Source organism: Drosophila subobscura, chromosome A, assembly GCF_008121235.1.
Source record: "Drosophila subobscura isolate 14011-0131.10 chromosome A, UCBerk_Dsub_1.0, whole genome shotgun sequence".
NCBI classification, from domain to species: domain Eukaryota; kingdom Metazoa; phylum Arthropoda; class Insecta; order Diptera; family Drosophilidae; genus Drosophila; species Drosophila subobscura.
Window position 1 is genome coordinate 7,284,498 of NC_048530.1, and position 18,368 is coordinate 7,302,865.

Genomic DNA, 18,368 nt, shown 5'->3' on the forward strand with positions numbered 1-18,368 from the left:
GTTAAGGGTTTCGGGGGTGGAACATACAAATATTTATTAAATGAATGCATTTTCGAGTATGAGAGTGGAAGTGAAATTATCCATAAATCCAATTGGCAATGGTTCTAGATACTTGCCATTTCCATTTCCATTAAATACGATTCCCCCTTTTGTATTAATGCATCTGTGTATCTGTATCTGTTTGTAGCAAAGGGGGTCTGTCTGCAGACAGACAGAGCAGCGTAGAAAGAAGCGTGCGAAATGAGGCAAAACACCTGTTAACCTTTTTTGGCCGAAGAAACGAGCGTGTGGCTACCTCCGTCTGTACGTGTATCTGTATCTATGCATGCATTTATGCCCCCACTTTGTATCTGTAGCTTCAGACCCTCTCAAAGAAAGGAGAGAAGTCTTTGTAGGACTCATTAATGAATTCTTTCGAATCCGCATTTCATTCTTGAATAAATGAATTATTCCCAATGAAGTCCCAATGAATGCTCTCTTCAATGGTGAAAATGCACTCGTGAACTTAGAGAACCTTTAGACACTGCGCCCTCCCCAGACCGGTCGTTGATTTAAGGGGTCTTTCCCCAACTGCCAACCACAATCACGAGATGGTAAATGCAACGCTGGCGGCTGAATGAATGTGTGAATGTGTGCGTTGGGTTGGGTTCGGGGAGGCAACCGTATGGCCCCCCTTGTTTATTCGCGAGCAATTTGCGATAATGTTTTGCGGTGGATCGGCGGCGGCAAACATGTGAGAAAAGTCACGTAGTTCCTAGAGGACACATAACTTTAGGGATATTCCCATTGCTGATTGCTCACCTGTTCTGCAGGATTCCCTTGATGGTGTGATGTATGATGGCTGCTGCTGCTGTTAATGTTGCCACCGCCAACACTGCTGGCCGTTTACCAACACTGTGTATACTCCAGCGTATGCGGGGGAAAACACCTGTTTGCGGTCGGTTCTCTTTTGGGGGCACGCGGCACACCGTTGTGTGGTAACTTTTTGGAAGGGGGGTGGCTCGGGAAAAGATAAGGGAGTAGGGGTTTGGTTCTCACTTGTGGCACTGATACTCTTATGACACTAAAGCGTGACGCTGTTGTAAGGCATTTTGTGGTAGTTGTTGTTGTTATTTGTTGTTGTTATAACACTTTGTGGATTCAACACTTTAAAAAAATAATTGTACGATCGATCATCTGTTGTGTGCTTGTGTGTAAATATATATCTCTCTTTTAGTAAGGTGTATTCCCGATTTTGATCTTCAGTTTTTTCTTGTTTTTTTTTGTTTTGTAAGAAGGGGTTTGGGGGTAACGCGCGCGGGAGAGGGCTGCCACGGCGTTTTCTGGGGGGAGTTGCCACTCTCTCTCTCTTTTTCAAGTTTTGGAATCTGCTTTCGGGCAGCGCTTTTCGGGCGGCAGTTTCAGAGTTGCTTTCCCGACGAAACCTGACGTTGAAATAAAAGTTCGAGCAACGTTCGAATTCGCTTAAAGCCAATAAGTCAGTTGGCGGCAGCGGCGCCAGCTGCGACTGAGACAGCGGCTGCGGCAGCGCTGTTCTAACGCCGCGCGAGAACAACGAAAAAACGAACGAACGAAAACGAAACGGGCAAAAGGCGCGGCCGAGAGTGTCGCTCTCCCGCTCTTTGCTCTCTGCCCCGTTCTAAGTCGCAAAGTCGGAGCGCCGCTATAAAATCTAATAAGAACGTCGTCGGTCGCCGTTTGGCTTTCGTGGTGGGTTGTGTCTGCTGGAGGGGGACGGGGTAGACCGGACTGTTGACCAGTTGACGGGGCGGGGCGGACGACGGGCGCACTGCTGCTTCGTTCGAGTCTGAAACACGCAAAGTACTGAAAAAGCGTCGGTCGCACTGTCTGGCGGACGCGCCGCCTGGCTTTGGCGGAACGCATGGGATCGGGCCCCGGGCAAACACATAAACAAACGAGCCGCAAACATCAAGCAGTGGCGTCACTCAGGGGGTCTAATAAGAGCACAACCCCGTTGGGCTAAGCCGCTGGGCTCATGAATGGAATGGAAATGGAATTGGAACGGCAGCCGAAGATATCCGAAAATGTGCACGACCAGAGTACAGTGGAAGCCTCTTTAAAACGAATCATTTGCATGGTTTGGCTGTGGGCGGGAGGGTGATCTGACAGGCGATCGATTAACCTGGGGGGAGGTATCAGGGTACGAAAATAGCGCCCGCTCTTATCAGTTATTTTGGTATATTTGGGGAGACCGACCTTGTGACTGACCCGCCAGTGCCCACTGTGGTTGCCTCTTGCCAGCGCTCTCTCTCTCTCTGTTTCTGACGAAACGTTTTGGTTGTGGAACGACGAGCGACCCGCTGCTGCACACGCATTTCAAATGCAGCGACGTCGGCAGCGGTGCCGTGACCTTGAAAATGTTTTTTATGCGGTGAGAGCGAGAGAGCTTAAGCGGCTTGCGCAGCCGGCTGTGGCTGGCAGTGGTGCAACAAATGTGTGCCACAAATGAGTCGGGGGCGGTAGTCCATGGACACATTATGTCGCTGGGCGGCAGGAAAACCGCAATGAGCGCCTGATAAGAGCGGGCAGCAACAATTCTGATTACATTGGGTGTTATCAGCGACTGCCGTGGTGGGTGGCAGAGGTAGACGCAGAGGCAGACGCACCGCTGATTCTACCTTCCTTCGCACAAAGCGCAACCAAGGAGTGTCGCTGCCGACCCCGCCTCACCGCTTTTCCATTAACACTTTAAAGTTTAAACTCAAACTTTAGAGAGGGGAATGGCGAGGGTGTTCGAGGGAGACCGGCAAACGATGGAGAGCGCAACGAAACGCCGGCAACAAGCGCACGCAAAACAATAACAAATGCCATGCAAAGAGCGTGAGAGCACCAGAAAGAGACAGAGCGGGAGAGCGAAACAATTCCATTTCCATGCGTTTCTTTCGTTTCGCAAAAGTTTGTTTGTCCCACTCACGCTTCCACGCGACCGACCACCAAACGTACGAACGAGACACGAAGCGACGAAAAGCGAAAGCTAACAGTTAGCTTCGGCTCGATTTGCCGATTCGCGGCTCGGGTCGCTTCATCAAGTGAATGGTATAGATGCGGCTATTTTTAGACACTTGCTCGCATCACGCGCTGTCCCCATACGCTGGCGATCACGTCATCCCTCAGCCGATTGGCTGCTTGGCCCCAATAGAAGCGGTGTCGTAGTCGTCGTCGGCTCTGTGGCTAGCAGCAGGCAGCCAGCAACAACAACAATAGGGAGCAGTAGAACCCACGGAGGAAGCAGGCGGCAGAAAGTTCTATGTCGCCGTCGGCGTCGCTGTTGGCATCTATCTAATGGCGAATTTATAAAGGAATGAAAAGAGCATTAAGAGTGGCAGGCAGCGGCCAACGGGCCAGGCATATGGAAATTGTTGCAGCAGCTGTGATGCCTAAAGCGTGCCCAAAAAAAAAACAAAAAGAGTGCCGCAGAAGAAAGTGCAGCCGTCGCCGGCTGCTGTTCTCCTATTAAAGAATCTCCGCCTGCAGTGGGAGAAGCCATCACCCATATAGTCTCGCCTTCTCTCTCTGTCTCCCTCTCTATGTCTCTTCTGATTTTCCTCTCCCAACAGTCACACCCACCACAAAACCCTCTTCATGTACATATGTATGTACATGCATATGTATGTATGTTTGTATTCTTCAGGCAGTAAAATTCAGAGCTAAAAATTTTACTGTAATGAAATGCAAAAAAAGTGTTATGTAAAAGGAACGACGAAAAAGGAGATTAGTCGACCCAACAGATACCCTGTTCGAGTTCAAGCTTCATCTGAATTGACACACAGAAGAGTAGACTACTGCAATTAGAGATCCGCCAGGTGTCGAGAGAGTAGAGCAATCGACAGATATACCCTGCACTGGCCAGGGTATCCACAAGCTATTTCAATAGCATTTGATACATACATATGTATTTACGTACATACATACATACATGAATATGTACATGCATATGTACTATATGCAAATAAAAATTAATCATTGCAAAAACTAACGAAAGCCGTAAAAAAAATCAACTGAACAACAGTTTAAGAGCCGTCTGGGTCGCGGGGTCGCCTTATTGATACCCAGCAGCAGTAGCTGCACTACCACCCACCCCAAATTAGTACAAGGCCGCACTTTGAATACTCTGAAATTATCCATGTGGAAATGGGTAAAAGAATTCGAAGAGAGAACTAGAGAAAGAATGAACTCGGAATTATGTAGCTCCAAAAGGGAAGTGGGACACTAAACTGAATTCGACAAAGATTTTAAGATTCGGCAGTTATGGGTGAAATAATAATAACTCAGAAATATCCATGGTTCAGGGACACACTTCGACGTGAAGAGAAAGTGAAGCCACCCCACACTGCGCAGACCTCACTGGGAAAGAGCAGATACACTGACAGCCCCTGAGAGGAGAAGAGGCTCTCCTGGGGCTTTTTTGTGGGTCGAACCGCTGCCTTTGATGCCTCCTACCCCCTTCGCCTCCTCCTCCACCATCTCCTCCTCAGAAGCAGCAGCTATAATAATTTAATGGCTTTTCTTTGTTACTCACCAGCAAACCCCACTACCCCCTGTTAGCCCCACGGGCCATGTGGCACTGCAAAAACTGCAATAAACAGCGAATGACTTTGTGGGCAATTATTAGCAACAAATTGAAATAGTGTCGCATAAAGCAAAAATAAAACTCAAAAATTTGCATACTGATCGATCGGACGATCCATGGGGATCCATCTACTATATGCATTTGTAGGCGGCGCAGTGTGCAGGGGGTGATGAGTCGAAATCTAATATATGCACGGATCACTGATCACCGGGAGCCCAATGCAGCCGGAAATACTAAACGGATGAGCTAATCGATTGGGTAAGATCAGGGCCAGGAACAGGCACTCGACGCTCGAGTCTCCGTCCAAGTCATCGATCAGCCCTCGCTTTGTCTCTCTTGATTTATCTATCATGTAAGTGTCCAATGCCAAGCCCCCTCCTAGACACCAGAACACACACGACGACGACGACGACTACGACAATAACAAGTACCCACTGTGTGTGGTGAGGTAGAGTCTTGGGTGTGGAGCTGCCGAAATATTTGACAGATCACCAGCCATAAGATTGTCTTGTCCAGCGATCCATTCCGGCAGCAGCAGCGGCAGCCGTCGATTGTCTGTCATTCGTTTACATCTCTGGACACTCATTTGTTTGAGAGTTGTTTACACCCGAGCAGAGTCTATGTCTGGGGTCTGAGTTCATTCCATTGGATCGTGGCTACTTGGCTACTGGGTTTGTCTTTGTCTTGGCTCAGACCCTAGAGAGGCCAATGCCATTCCCTTTCAAAGGGTTGCTTAATTTTGAGCAGAAGCTGCCCCTAAAGTTCCTTAAGCTTAAACAACTATGTAAATAATGTGTCACTTACATATATTCGGACCATTAGGTGGCCCAAGACGATCCCAAACCGAAGCTTATAACGCTCGAGCCAACCGAGGAGCCCTGCCGCATGACGCAGAACACATGCCTATAATCAGCATAGAGTATTTGTGGCAGCAGATCTTTCTTTCTTTTGATGTCCCCCAACTACTTTGTTTGTGTCGCTTGTTTGTGGATTTCGATATTCGATTTTGGATATTGTTTTTCCGCATGCCAGTCCAGTACCCCGAACAACGACTATCTATCGGAACCAAACCGATCCGATCCGATCCGAGCCGAACCAACACTCGCTTGTCGTCTGATAGAAATTGAAAAGCAATGTTCCGCAGATTAACACGTCCGTGTGGAGCGGAGAGGAGTGGAGCCATTGTTGCTTGCGGGTTAAACGACACGGTCGATGGCCAAATGTTTAACCTGTCCCCAAGTTCAAGCCACTAAGCAGCGGGTTATTGATGATTATTTTGGTGGGTATTTGGATATTCGATTTGGTGGCAACTTGGCAACAACATAACATCTTAATGCCCAACGAGTTTCAATGACGGGCAGGCATAAATCACTCGATGAGAGGCGATCTCTCAACAGAGAACTGAATTCGATTGGTAGCTTGGATGGTTATAATTTGAAAAAGTTTTCCTACAATGTGCCACATTGTCTGGGGGTATGTTACGTGCATCCGCGCTGCATGCCGCATGCCGCACTGCAATTTTATTGCGCACGCAAGACCCATAAAAGAACAAAACAAAAAATGAAAACTTGGCCATATTCCGTGGGAGATTCGTTTCAGAGGAAAGGCCCGTATGACGAATCCCACTATTTACAATGTAAATGTAAAGAAAAGTGCATGGAAGATAGCGTCCTCAATGTACATAGATATCGCAGCTATGCCAGGAATGTATCAGATGTCAAAAGCACATCTCCATCTCTGTATCTCGCTTAGATAATCTCTGAGAGATCTTTCCATGATAATCTTTGGCTTGTATATCTGACTTCAGCTGTTGCTCTTGAAGTGAATGCCAGCTGCACCTCTTTCTATTCGAATTTCGTTGCTTAAATGTTTCAAGTCCCACGCAAAGATCTTCCTGTTGAGAGTCATAGAGCCCTCAGGCAGATGACGAATCGAATCGACTGCAATGTACGCAAAAAAGAGTGATATGTGCCTCCAGCGGGTTTCGGATGTTCAAATAGTAGTGGCTTGATTCATGGGAAATTGCCTGAATGGGGGCTGACTCTTTGCGCTGATATCGCTGCTGCATTTACCTAGAAAAAAAAAAACCACAAAGCCAAGGACCGTATAGCCAATAGGCGGTGGAGATGCTTGACCTGTGCCTCCCACTCTCCAGGCCGCTGGTTGGCAGGGAACTTTTCTCGTGCAATGTGCAAGGAAAACATTATTGTCTGTGGGCAGCAGCAGCGGCACGCGAGGAGCTCGTCGTGTAGGGGGTCGGGTTGGGCTTTCCTGGGAAAAGCGGATCAATAACATAGCACCCAAGCACGAGAGCCACACAGCCACAAGCCAAGGGCGCTGCTCGCTCCAACAACTTCCATTCGAAATTAAGCGACTGCCAAGCGATGGGCCAGCAGCAGACAGAATAGAGAAGAGGCAGCCACCAACGACAGTTGGGAACTGGTGACCCATTTTCCGATTTGACAGGACACACAGGCCACACACAGGACAGGAGACAGTGAGACATGGTCAAAAGGAGGAGCCACACCCGAGGGGCACACATACCTTGAAAGCGAAACTCTGCTCCCATTTGGAGGATCTACCATATCCGTATCGATTGCTGCCTCCATTTCCCGCCTCTCTCCCTAGTACCAAAAGCTACCCAAAAAATAAAACAGAAAAAAAAAACACCAGACCCAGACCCATGGAACCGGAGTCCTGCACGCAACACGAAAACTTTCTTTCACATTTTTTCGACGCCCGCTTTTACGATACGAAATTACGATTGTATAATAAAGCAGGCCCCGGGGGGAGGTGCAGCTGGAGCAGGGAGACGACGCCACGCCGATGGAGACATTGCCAGGCGGCGGTGGGCGCCCCCCGGGCCAAGTGGGCCGCCATTTTGTGTGCAGACTTGTGGCGCCAGTTTTATGTACTCGAACGACTCTACTCCGAGCAACACGCGTTCGCCCAGCGGACGGGACCAAGGACCAACCCTACACACCCATACAGATAGAGGGTGAGAGGGGGAGACAGAGACTGGCAGGCAGGAGGAGGACTGCGGATGTGCGACTACAACCGACGCCAGCAGTGGACTGCGACTAGGACTAGGACATAAACTCATTTATTGTGTGGGGTGGCCGACCTCTCACTCTCTCTCTCTCTCTCTCTAGGCTACTTTGGGTTTCTGGGTCCGTGTCCGTCCAGTGGTCGCCGCCAGGCGGGCGTGCGCTACGCAATTAATTCAAACACTCGAAGGACGCAGGACACAGGATACAGAGCACAACAGAGTCCTGCCCAATCATTTGCTCAAAAGGTGAAAAGTCTGAAAAGCCCGGGGACGGGCGCATATTTGCGTTTGTGATTTGAGGCCCTGCCATGTGGTTGATGGCGACAAACAAACGATTGCCATACCAGTCAACCAGTCAGTCAGCCAGCCAGCCAGCCAGCGACCTAGCCCTAGCCAACAATTTCCCCACGAAGTTCTTTTAATGAAGGACTAATGTCCTAGGACTAGGAAGTCCTCGTGGAAATACACATCCTTTTGGGCGAGCGAGAGGGTTGACATTTTGGACTTTCATTGAAGTGAATCGAAAAATCCTACCAATTGGTAGACCCATCTTATGTGCCTTCGATATCTCTCATCTCTGAGATATATTTGTCGGGAAACAGAATTATAGATCGGATTACTGGAATACTTTTTGCCCGCTGCCAAAGATATTCGCCGAATAATAGTGGAGCAGGGCACAGCCGGGAGCTGTTTTTAAGAGGCGACAACCCACCGCTACTTTGAGGCCGCTCTCCCACTCTTGATAAGGTCTGGGACGGGGGGTTAGAGGCGACACAGGGCCCTGTTGATAGCAGCAGTGGAATGTTCTCAATGGAAGCGTGAATCATATCCTCAAGCAACCTATGTACTCGTGAGTAAGTGAGTGAGAGCGACTGTAGTGTGAATGAATGCTTAGATTACAGGGGATACGTTTATTCTTCTTTTTTATATATTATTTTATTTCATTACAGAACCTCCGTGAATCCATCTCTATAACAAGTTGATTGTCATTAAAATAAACGATTTTTATGCAGTGGCTCTTCCGCACGAACCAAAAATAGGGTCCGAGTTCTACCACTAAGCAAACAACACATAGAGACTGCAAATCAAGTAAAAACTGGCTGCCTAATCAGTATAGTGGATCGGCTCCCATTGGCTTCGGCTCTTGGTGAGAGAGCCTTCGGCTGAGAGAATTTGGCGTTGGCTCTCTTGAACATTGAACCCAAAGCGACTCTCACAAAAACAAAGTTTTGTTTCGTCTTCAAGTCTGCTTCGCAATTTCATGTGTGCGGTGACACATTCATATGTACATATGTACATGATGGCAATGCGTGTATCCATTCTCGACTTCAATTTTTAGCGTTTGAGACGTCTGGCATTTTTCTGTTTTTCTGAGATCACATACCCTTTTTTTCAAACTTGCGACTCTATGAAGCAGCTTGCCCCAAATAAAAATAAATTGATTTTGTGTATCCCCTCTATGCTCATATATTTCTTAAATACATTTAGGACGAAAGGGATAAACGGTTATAAACATCTAAATATGTATACATATAACAACAAATTGACTTGGCGTTGCAAATATTTTCCATTAGAGTATTCCGCGTACACTGTGTGAATAAACATAGAGAGACACACACGAGACTGCGAAAGCGAGACATAGAGTTATAAGTGGAGACATGGCAGCTGTGTCTATCTATGTATGTTTATTCACACAGTGTACACGGAATACTCTAATGGAAAATATTTGCAACGACAAGTCAATTGTTGTTATATGTATACATATTTAGATGTTTATAACCGTTTATCCCTTTCGTCCTAAATGTATTTAAGAAATATATGAGCATAGAGGGATACACAAAATCAATTTATTTTTATTTGGGGCAAGCTGCTTCATAGAGTCGCAAGTTTGAAAAAAAGGGTATGTGATCTCAGAAAAACAGAAAAATGCCAGACGTCTCAAACGCTAAAAATTGAAGTCGAGAATGGATACACGCATTGCCATCATGTACATATGTACATATGAATGTGTCACCGCACACATGAAATTGCGAAGCAGACTTGAAGACGAAACAAAACTTTGTTTTTGTGAGAGTCGCTTTGGGTTCAATGTTCAAGAGAGCCAACGCCAAATTCTCTCAGCCGAAGGCTCTCTCACCAAGAGCCGAAGCCAATGGGAGCCGATCCACTATACTGATAAGGCAGCCAGTTTTTACTTGATTTGCAGTCTCTATGTGTTGTTTGCTTAGTGGTTCTACTCAGTTTCTTTCTTTCCGAATGGGGTCTCATTCTCTCTTTTATGAACTAATTTAACGCTTATATTTCAATGCTACTAGCTATGATATTTGAAAGGCGTATACAAAACATATCATATCAACTATCAATTAAATTCCCATTTAAAATTGGGATTACAGCGGTTCTTCCGCATATAACAGAGGTTCAGAGTTCTACTCATTTTCTTTAAAGTTAGTTGGGATTGTCTCCCTTTAGGAACTAATTGTGTTTAGGTATTTTCCGTGTGAGGAGGGTATAAGGTTCTTCCTTTGATTAAATGTTTGTAGAGATCTGCTTTCGGCAATCTTACTGAGAAGTGAGCTGACAATTGTTGTCCCTTAGATGATATGTAGTCCCGTTTTTAATTCTATCAGTTATGTGTTCTTTGTACTCTCAAATGACTTGCATTGGAAAAGAGTTCTTCAGTTCTTGCAACATTGGTTGTGTGTTAGGTTTAGGCTGCTAAGAAAAGGGGAATGATAGGCGTCTGGTTCCATTGGAAGATAGCTGGAAAACTTCCTCAAAATGTGTATAGTTTGTGTGTGTAGGAGGAGCGAGTGTGCTCTGCCCTGCTGCTAAAGCAGCTTGAGGAATGTGTTCTTTGTACTAAATTCTAGATTCCCGATCCATGGGCTTATGCATCTGCATTCGGGGCTTCAGAGGCTGCAAAAAATATCTCACAAATCAGAAATAAGTTCTGTTCATTGTCTCACCAGTTACGTACCAGTATCTTCATTGGTGTTGGCGTTGCTGTCGCTATTCATGATTTCCCTTATGGTAGTCCACACATCCAGACACAGCTGAAGTAAGTGGAGGCGGTGTCTTGTGGCCTGCACGTGTCTGGACTCAAGGATCATCTCCTCTGTGCAGATGGACGTGGCATAAGAGGCAAGCTGAATGGCCGCATCGAGGTTCCGCAAATTGCGTACCGCAAATATGCAATAGGAGATGATGTTCTCCAGGTTGGAGGGGTGGGTCGGCGGTAGATGGAAGCCGTAGACCACCCCAAAGGCATAGGCAGTGGAGGCCGCCGTATTGACCACATCATCATCGGGGTTCACCAATTGGCACATGATCCCCAGGCACTCGCCCATCAAGCGGAAAAGGAACACTTTTGGCTCGTGGTCATCAGTGGTGAAAGAGTTTAGGGCCTCAATTGTGATGCCCAACATTTCGCTGACGTACATCGTTAAATGCCATAACAGGATATTGATCCCCTCCTTGGCGGCCTCCACAACTTGTTTTTGCTCCTCAGTCGGTTCGCTTATCTGCTGTAGGGCTTGGCGTTTAGTCTCCAACTGCTTCTCCAATTCTTTTTTCTCGATAATGAATCTATTGATGATACCCAAAAAGATGTCGCACATCAGATGGCGCTCGTGGCTGCGCAGTTGCTCTCCCATGTAGACCAGTGCGGCCGTGCAACAAACGGACTCGTAGTACTGACCATTTAGGAAGGAAGCCATGGCACACTCCGCCATTGTGTGGCGCTGGTTCGGTTCCATGATGGTGGCGATCTGGATCTGGATCTGGAGAACAGCATGGGTGAAGGGCAGGATGTTTTGTTATTACATGGTGTGTCTCCAGATAGCGATGGTCTCTATGGTACTACATGAAATCATTTGGTCAAAATAGCAATCGCTGCGCATTCAAGACGTTAACGAGTGGCAATAAATCATAAGCGCCCCCTCGATACGGACACGGAAAGGTAAGGCCATCGATCGTTGGGTCTTTGGGATCCCTGTAATTGCTAATTATAAACGGAAGAATGGTGCTAGCCCCTTCTCGGATTGGTTGGATTGTTGGCCCACTTATCGCTCGCCAATCGGCTGGCAGATATTTTCCATGATTGCTGCCACTGGCCCCACTCTCAAAAAGAGAGAGGAGGGGACAGCACAATAGAGGGCTCTGTGCGGCCTTGCCGATAAGATATCCGGCAAGGGGCATTAAGTCATGCTCTATATGCAGGGACTACACGGCTGCTCTGGACTACTGGACTGTGCTATCTATCCGGCTATCTAATGAATGATTTGTGTCTCTGATACTCACCTTTAAAAGTCCTTTATGGTGAGAGAGATATGTATATTGTTTGTGGGTATGATTGATATGCTGAAAAAGTTCCGTTCCGTTGTTTCCTTTCCTATAAAAGAAAGAGAGAAAAAAGTAATGGTATGGTAATCGGCTGAAGAAATAAACAATAATAATAATAATAGCATACATATGCAAATCACATACATATCTGTGTATGCATGTATACTGTGTATGTATTTTGTGATTTGCGATTAAGTCGTTTTGCTTTTTTCATTAACACCGCCACAGCGGCACTTCTCCATCCCCCTGGCATGGATGGGGCCCCCCTGCAGCGTTGGCAAGTTGACAAGCCAAGCCCCAAACCCCTCAAAGATGACAGAGAGATGTGCGTGAGGGAGTCGTGAGAGCGTGAGCGTAGGAGTGTCGACAGCTCGAGAGGCACTAAGGAGTGCGTAAGGGAGATCGAGCGAAAGTATCTGCTCATTTAGAGTTCACTTTGAGGATTCCCCATTTTTCCTTAGGGATACCACATTTCTCTCTCCCATTTGCTGCTAAATTGTTTGGTCGTGCGTGGCTCGTGCGTATCTTCGTGTGTCTGGCATTTGTCGCACCTCTGGCTACGCCCTCGGGCCTGGCCTGGCCTGGCCTGGCTGACGTTAGCCAAAAAGCCGCTCCAGCTCAGCGCAGACACTGGGGCGGTATGGCTGGCAGGCAGCTCTGCTTTTGATTAAGCTCATTTGCATTTGAATGGGACAGTGTTGAACGCTAACGCGGACTCCAACGCGATGGTCTCCACACAGTTGGGCGAAATGCGATGGTTTTATGTTACCCAGTGCCGCCGCCAGGCAGCGAAGGGGAGCGAAGGTGCCACAGAGGTGATGGCTTTGAATCTCTAATAAGCCAAGTTATTTGCGCATGACTCAACAATAGCCCGGCGTCGGTCGTCAATAATATTCATGATCAGCGCGAGAGTCGGGTTAGTTGGGCAAATATTTATAGAGCCGTTCCCTGCACCCCTTGCGACATCTATTCAATTTGCATTTACAATAGTATGCCCTCCACCCCCCCACTGGCCTAGGTTCTCGCTAACCAAGCGGTCTACAAGTGCAGGCAAGCCGACTATTTTTAGCCCGCTGAATATCTCCTCTCTCCAGCCAATCAGTCTGGCAGCGCTGCCAGCAAATAGAACCAACAAATGCCATGAGTATTCCATTCAGCTTTGGATATGAGTGTCCCCTGCCTGCTGACTAATGTTCGAGGGAGTAACAAGTGCAATTGGTGTGGGTTTCTCTGCAGTTAATAGTTTACCTTTTCTTGTTCCAACGAAGAATTCTGAAAATCTGCCGCACAGCAGATCTGGAACCATCACCTGCGTCACATCGCGAAGCAAACTAAACACGAAGAGCAGCGGAAAGCAGGCACCCAAGAAAAAAAAAATAACGGAATGAGCAGCGCAAACCCAAAGGAAGAATAGAACGAGACAGTCAGAGAAGCAGCGCGGATTTAGCTTCCTTGTCGTCTTGTTGGAATTACCGGGGGAGGGGGAGAAGGAGGAATGAAAGAAGTAAACAGCGACAACATCAGGCAAAAATGCGAGTTTAAACCCACTATAACGGGGATTCATATGTAAAAACACACACACGCATACATAGATATTTATGTATGTACATACATATGTACATACACGCAGCAACACAAATGTTTCGGCGAATTCGACATGTGTATGATTCCTATTCCTATTCCAATTCCAGAGAGAAGAGTTTGAATATGCGCGCTTAAAATAAATGGCATTGAAATTGCGTTACTAGAATGTGTAACGATTTTAATACACACATACATACATATATGCACATATGAAAATACATATGTACATACATACACACATATGTTTAAATTAAAATTTTGCTTTGAAAGGGTATACAAAGCTAATTACAACGAAAACTGAATTGTGATATTTCTTTATGGGCCGAAAGTCTAAGAAGTCACTTCATTGCGCTGTCCCTCTCCTTCGCCCGCGACAAATGAAGAAGGAAGGAAGACCGAGATGGATGCTGAAACGCGGCCGAACAAAACGGAAGAGATAGAAAACGAAAGGCAGCGACAACAGCGAAGCCGAAAGCAAACGCACAGCCCAAAAAATGCAAGAACAACAACTACAACAACTAGCCAAAGCAAACGCAAACACAACAAAAAAACTCATCCATGGATAATCTCAAATTCTCCACCTCCTTGAAGTACCATAACTCTACTCTCTACTGAAAATGCCCAATGATTTTATTGTTGCGTTTTCTTCTGTTCTGTTTCCTTAGTTTTAATACAGTTTTTCGCTTTGCCAAAAAGCAAAACGCAATAATTTCCAATTACTCTGTCTCTGTCGCTCGCTCTCTGCTTCTATCTTCATTTGTCTGCGTGATGTGGCTCTGGAGACGGGAGAGGGGGACTCTAGCGGGCCGGGCATTCGGGTTGAATTAGTCAGGAAATTAATTAATCAAAACTAACGCAAAAAGCAACAACAACAATTCAAGAACAGCAAAGCGAGAAATAACAACAGCAAACAAAAAAATACAGAATTTATGTAAAAAAAAAACGTCGCTCTACAATTTGTTGCCTGTCATTTGCTTATTTTGTGTGGCGCTAACCCTCCCCCGCACCGACCGCTGCTGCCCAGCCATGCCCTGCTATTGCTATTGTTTAATTTGTGTCGCTGGCTTTTTTCCGAACCCTCTGGCAACGCTCCTACATGCACAAATCACACATACACATAAATAATACATACCGAACAACCTTGAGAGGCGCTTAAAATGATTTGATTATTATATTATTATTGTTTCTGTTTCTGTTTCTATTTCTGTTTTTTGTGTCCCAGTAATGAGCTATGGCGTGGAAGGGGCATAGCAGAAGCCGAAACATACATAGAAGGCGGCGCAGACGCAGACAAACAGAAGCGACGCGACCGAAAAAAAAGAACACTTGTATTTTACACGCTTTATGCCCTCTTTACTCTTTCGATCCTTGCATTGCCTTCTATTCCTTATTCGGATCTCTCTCACTCACACTCCCACACGAATGCGAGCCTTAGAACAAAAAATATGCTGCGACTTGTGGCGGTCGTCTTCGCTTCTGCGCCTGTGTCCATTTTACGTTATTTTGCGTCGATTTTGTGTAAAGTTAGTTATTAGTAGACTTACGGATTTCGTTTTTCGAATGTCCAGACCAACAATAATTCGATGCCAAAGTGCATCCACTTTCGAGTGGATTTATTTTCTTAAAAGTTTGTGATAAATGGCGCGCGAAAATGTGTACGGTTTTAGGTTTGATCCACTTTCAGCCTGGTGGCTCAAGCGCAGAGTTGAGGAAAAAAAAACGGGCAAAATTGTTGCACGAACGCTACACACACACAGACACACACACACATATTAACAATAAGTGAGTACAAGTGCGCACATATCGATACTCATAACCTTTACTCGATTCTCTTTTGACTTTTGCTCCGATTAGTACTCCATTCAGGGATGGGACGGGCGGCATCTCCCATATGGGTCTGGCATCACTAATCGAGTTCATTTAAATGCATTACATTTGTCTCATTATGCGGTATGTCGGTGCACATCTGCATTTCCAATCCATAACCAGCGCACATTGCCATCCAGTCCTGATTCACAGCCATCCCCAGCCAATCCTGACTCATCCCGCCACTGGCATTGGGAGGCATATGGCACAACCGCGCCATGCCGCGCAGCAAATTTGTTGTACAATTCGAAACAATTTCGTGCAAAAGGAGAAACATTTCGTGGCCACATCTGTGCACACCTGTGCTTGCAAAAATGCACACACAAAGGTGGTATGTATGGCGGAGCTAATTCAATTGAATATATGGAAAAATCCCTCAACCAACCATAGAATTCTGCTAAGGTTAAGGTTCTTTAAGGCAGATCTGTGGAGCAATGGCAATGGGATCTTCAAGCAGTTCCGGCCAAACCCAGCGAAGGAGCAACGCAAGCTTTGTATTGTTACCGTGAAATAATTGCCATAATGAATCGTAAGCCCACAGCGTCAGGGTCAGTAAGGGGATCCCAAACATACATTCGGTATGGCCAATGGTTTTCCTTGCTGTCTTCTAGTGTTGGCCAATTTATTGTTGCATCTTGGCGCTCGCTTTGATCTTGACGCGTTTTTGACACTCGGCGAGTTTGCACTCTCTCTCTCTGTCACTCACAACGGCAGCACTGAAGCTGTGGGGTGAGTGGCAAACAGCCGGCGGCATGTGCCGCACATTTTTCATATTTCATTTTGGTTTAATTTTTCCCACAGAATATGCCGTTGCCGAAACATTCGCTTTTCATTTCACATTTCGGCGCATTACTCAGCCTGCAAGTGGAATTGGCAATCAAATGGGAAGACGACTACGACGAATTTTTCGATGTATTTTTAGTAGCCCGCAGATCGCGCGATTCTATATGCAAACCATGTTCGTAATTCACATGTAGGCCAAATATCAGTCGCGTGGGAAGCTGGCTGAGCTGCTGAACTGTGACCCCTAGAACCGCTTGCTCCAATTGTTGCTGTCCATTGACAGGCTGCAGCAGGTCCCATTTAGTGGCTGTGTCGGAGTCCCCGCCAAGCTTGTTAGCCTTGCCCTCCGGCCTTGCCGCTGGACAGACCACCGACCGACCGACACGCTACGAAAGCAGGCCAATTAGGCCCCCAGGCGGTTGGCGGGGGTCGGAGCCATCACTGTCAACTGGCAGCTGGCCAAAGACCCACGCACTCGGCAGGCGCGGCGCAGAGTGGCGCACGCACAGTGGCTGGGCTGGCTGGGCTGGCTAGGCGTCGTCTCCTATCCGATTCCCATGTGTTTCACTCTCGTTCTCTGGAGGAAGAGACAGAGGCAGAGGTAGAGGCAGAGGCAGAGGCGAATCCAATGTAGTGCGTCAACAGCGACGATGCCACGGAAGTATTCTCCGACAACCACCTCCCAGATCCCTGCCAGCCCTGACAGCCCCCTCCATACCGTTTTGATTTATGCCGCATTTTGCAAAAGTCAACAAATGAAAATGACACGGAAAATAATAATGCCAGGCGACAGAGTGAGAGAGTGCTTACCCATTATACCGATTTATTTCAGCTTTCAAGGCCGCCAAAGCAGAAATAGAGTCTCCCCCGCCATACGCCCGAAGATGGGGAAAACTAGGAAAAGTCCAGGAAGGCAGCAGAAGGCAGAACCCGGAGAAGCAGCGTCCTTTGATATTTATGTTTTATTTCAGAAGCATTAATAGAAAAAACAGAAACAGGTGGCGCACACAAGTTGTCGTTTTGACTAACATCAAAATAGCAATCACAAGGAACAGGAACTGGAACTGGAGCTGGGACCAGCAGCAGGAGCAGCAGCAGCAGCAGCAGCGCCTCTATAAAATCCACAGATCTACCATCTACCATCAGAATGGGATTGAACTGCAGCCGTTCGCTGAGCCCCAAACAGATGGCGGAGCATCAGCGGGAGACGGGACTCTCGTGTGCACAGTTGGAGCAGCTTTATAGACGGTTTCAATCATTGGATCGACAGCGTCGTGGCTATCTGACGCCCACAGATATGCTCCGCATACCGCAGCTGGCTCAGCATCCATTGAAACGCCAAATCGTGGACACCTTCTTTCCCCGTCGCTGCGGGACTGCAACGCTGTCCTTTGACCAATTTGTGTGCGCCTGCGCTACTGTGCTGGAGCCGCAGTTCATATTCACCAAGACCATGGAGTACCACGGTCCACCCGATAATGAACGCGCCGATAAGATGCGCCTACTGTGCAAGATGATCGATACACAGAACCTGGGCTACATTTTGATCGAGGACTTTCGCAAATTCATGGGCACACAGCTCGACCAGAGCGTCGGCCACCGGGCTGAGTTGCCTCTGCTCGAGATACAGGCATTCGGGCTCTATCACTCGGCACTGGGACAGATCAAATATAAGGAGTTCGAGTGCCGTCTCAGTGCTGCCGATCTAGAGGGACGTCTCTCCATCAGAAAGTGGCTCGGTAAGGACGTGCCGTCAAGGACTGGGCCTAGATTGTGCGCGGAGGCGGGTGCGCATGCGATTCACCACAAATAGGTTCCCCTTTTCATTGTGTTCGTTTTCATTTCGTTTCATTATCTGTAAAATATAAGTAAATTGTTAAAGCGACTTAGCCGAAACGGATACGTAATAACTGTATATAAATATATTTATTTATGTGCCTATAGTTTTTAGCATGCTTTTGGGCTATAATGTTTAAATTTAGACGAAAAGAATCTTTGTGGCAGGTGTAATGTTTGAAATCAGACGAAAGGAATCACTCTCGGGCGATTGCTTTACATTTCAAGCCTTAATATCAAACGAAACTCGACAGAATGTAGTGGACTACGCCAGCAGCTATATGGCAGAAACATATTTTAGAAGCCATGGAACTGAAC

At 46.9% G+C, this 18,368-nt stretch overlaps 3 protein-coding genes across 4 annotated transcripts in view; 1 reads left to right on the forward strand and 2 right to left on the reverse strand.

Moving 5' to 3' along the window:
- LOC117903121 (activating transcription factor 3) overlaps positions 1 to 1,783 on the reverse strand; it is a 40,804-nt gene extending 39,021 nt beyond the window's left edge. The window contains exon 1 of one of the 2 annotated variants that reach the window (XM_034814952.1): positions 802 to 1,783. The gene's annotated coding sequence lies outside the window, so the exon portion shown is untranslated. The remainder of the gene's footprint in view (positions 1 to 801) is intronic. The other variant, XM_034814960.1, reaches the window with a different exon arrangement.
- An 8,661-nt stretch (positions 1,784 to 10,444) lies between these two features.
- On the reverse strand, positions 10,445 to 11,413 carry LOC117893135. Its single transcript, XM_034799590.1, has 2 exons — positions 10,618 to 11,413; positions 10,445 to 10,556 (listed from the first exon to the last, which is right to left on the reverse strand). Exons 1-2 carry the CDS (start codon positions 11,393 to 11,395, stop codon positions 10,528 to 10,530), a joined length of 807 nt encoding a protein of 268 aa, XP_034655481.1. The 5' UTR covers positions 11,396 to 11,413; the 3' UTR covers positions 10,445 to 10,527.
- Positions 11,414 to 16,261: 4,848 nt separating this feature from the next.
- Positions 16,262 to 18,027, forward strand: LOC117894631 (calcineurin B homologous protein 1). Its single transcript, XM_034801800.1, has one exon. The coding sequence runs from the start codon at positions 17,362 to 17,364 to the stop codon at positions 18,025 to 18,027; it is 666 nt and encodes a 221-aa protein (XP_034657691.1). The 5' UTR covers positions 16,262 to 17,361.
- The last annotated feature ends 341 nt before the right edge of the window (positions 18,028 to 18,368 follow it).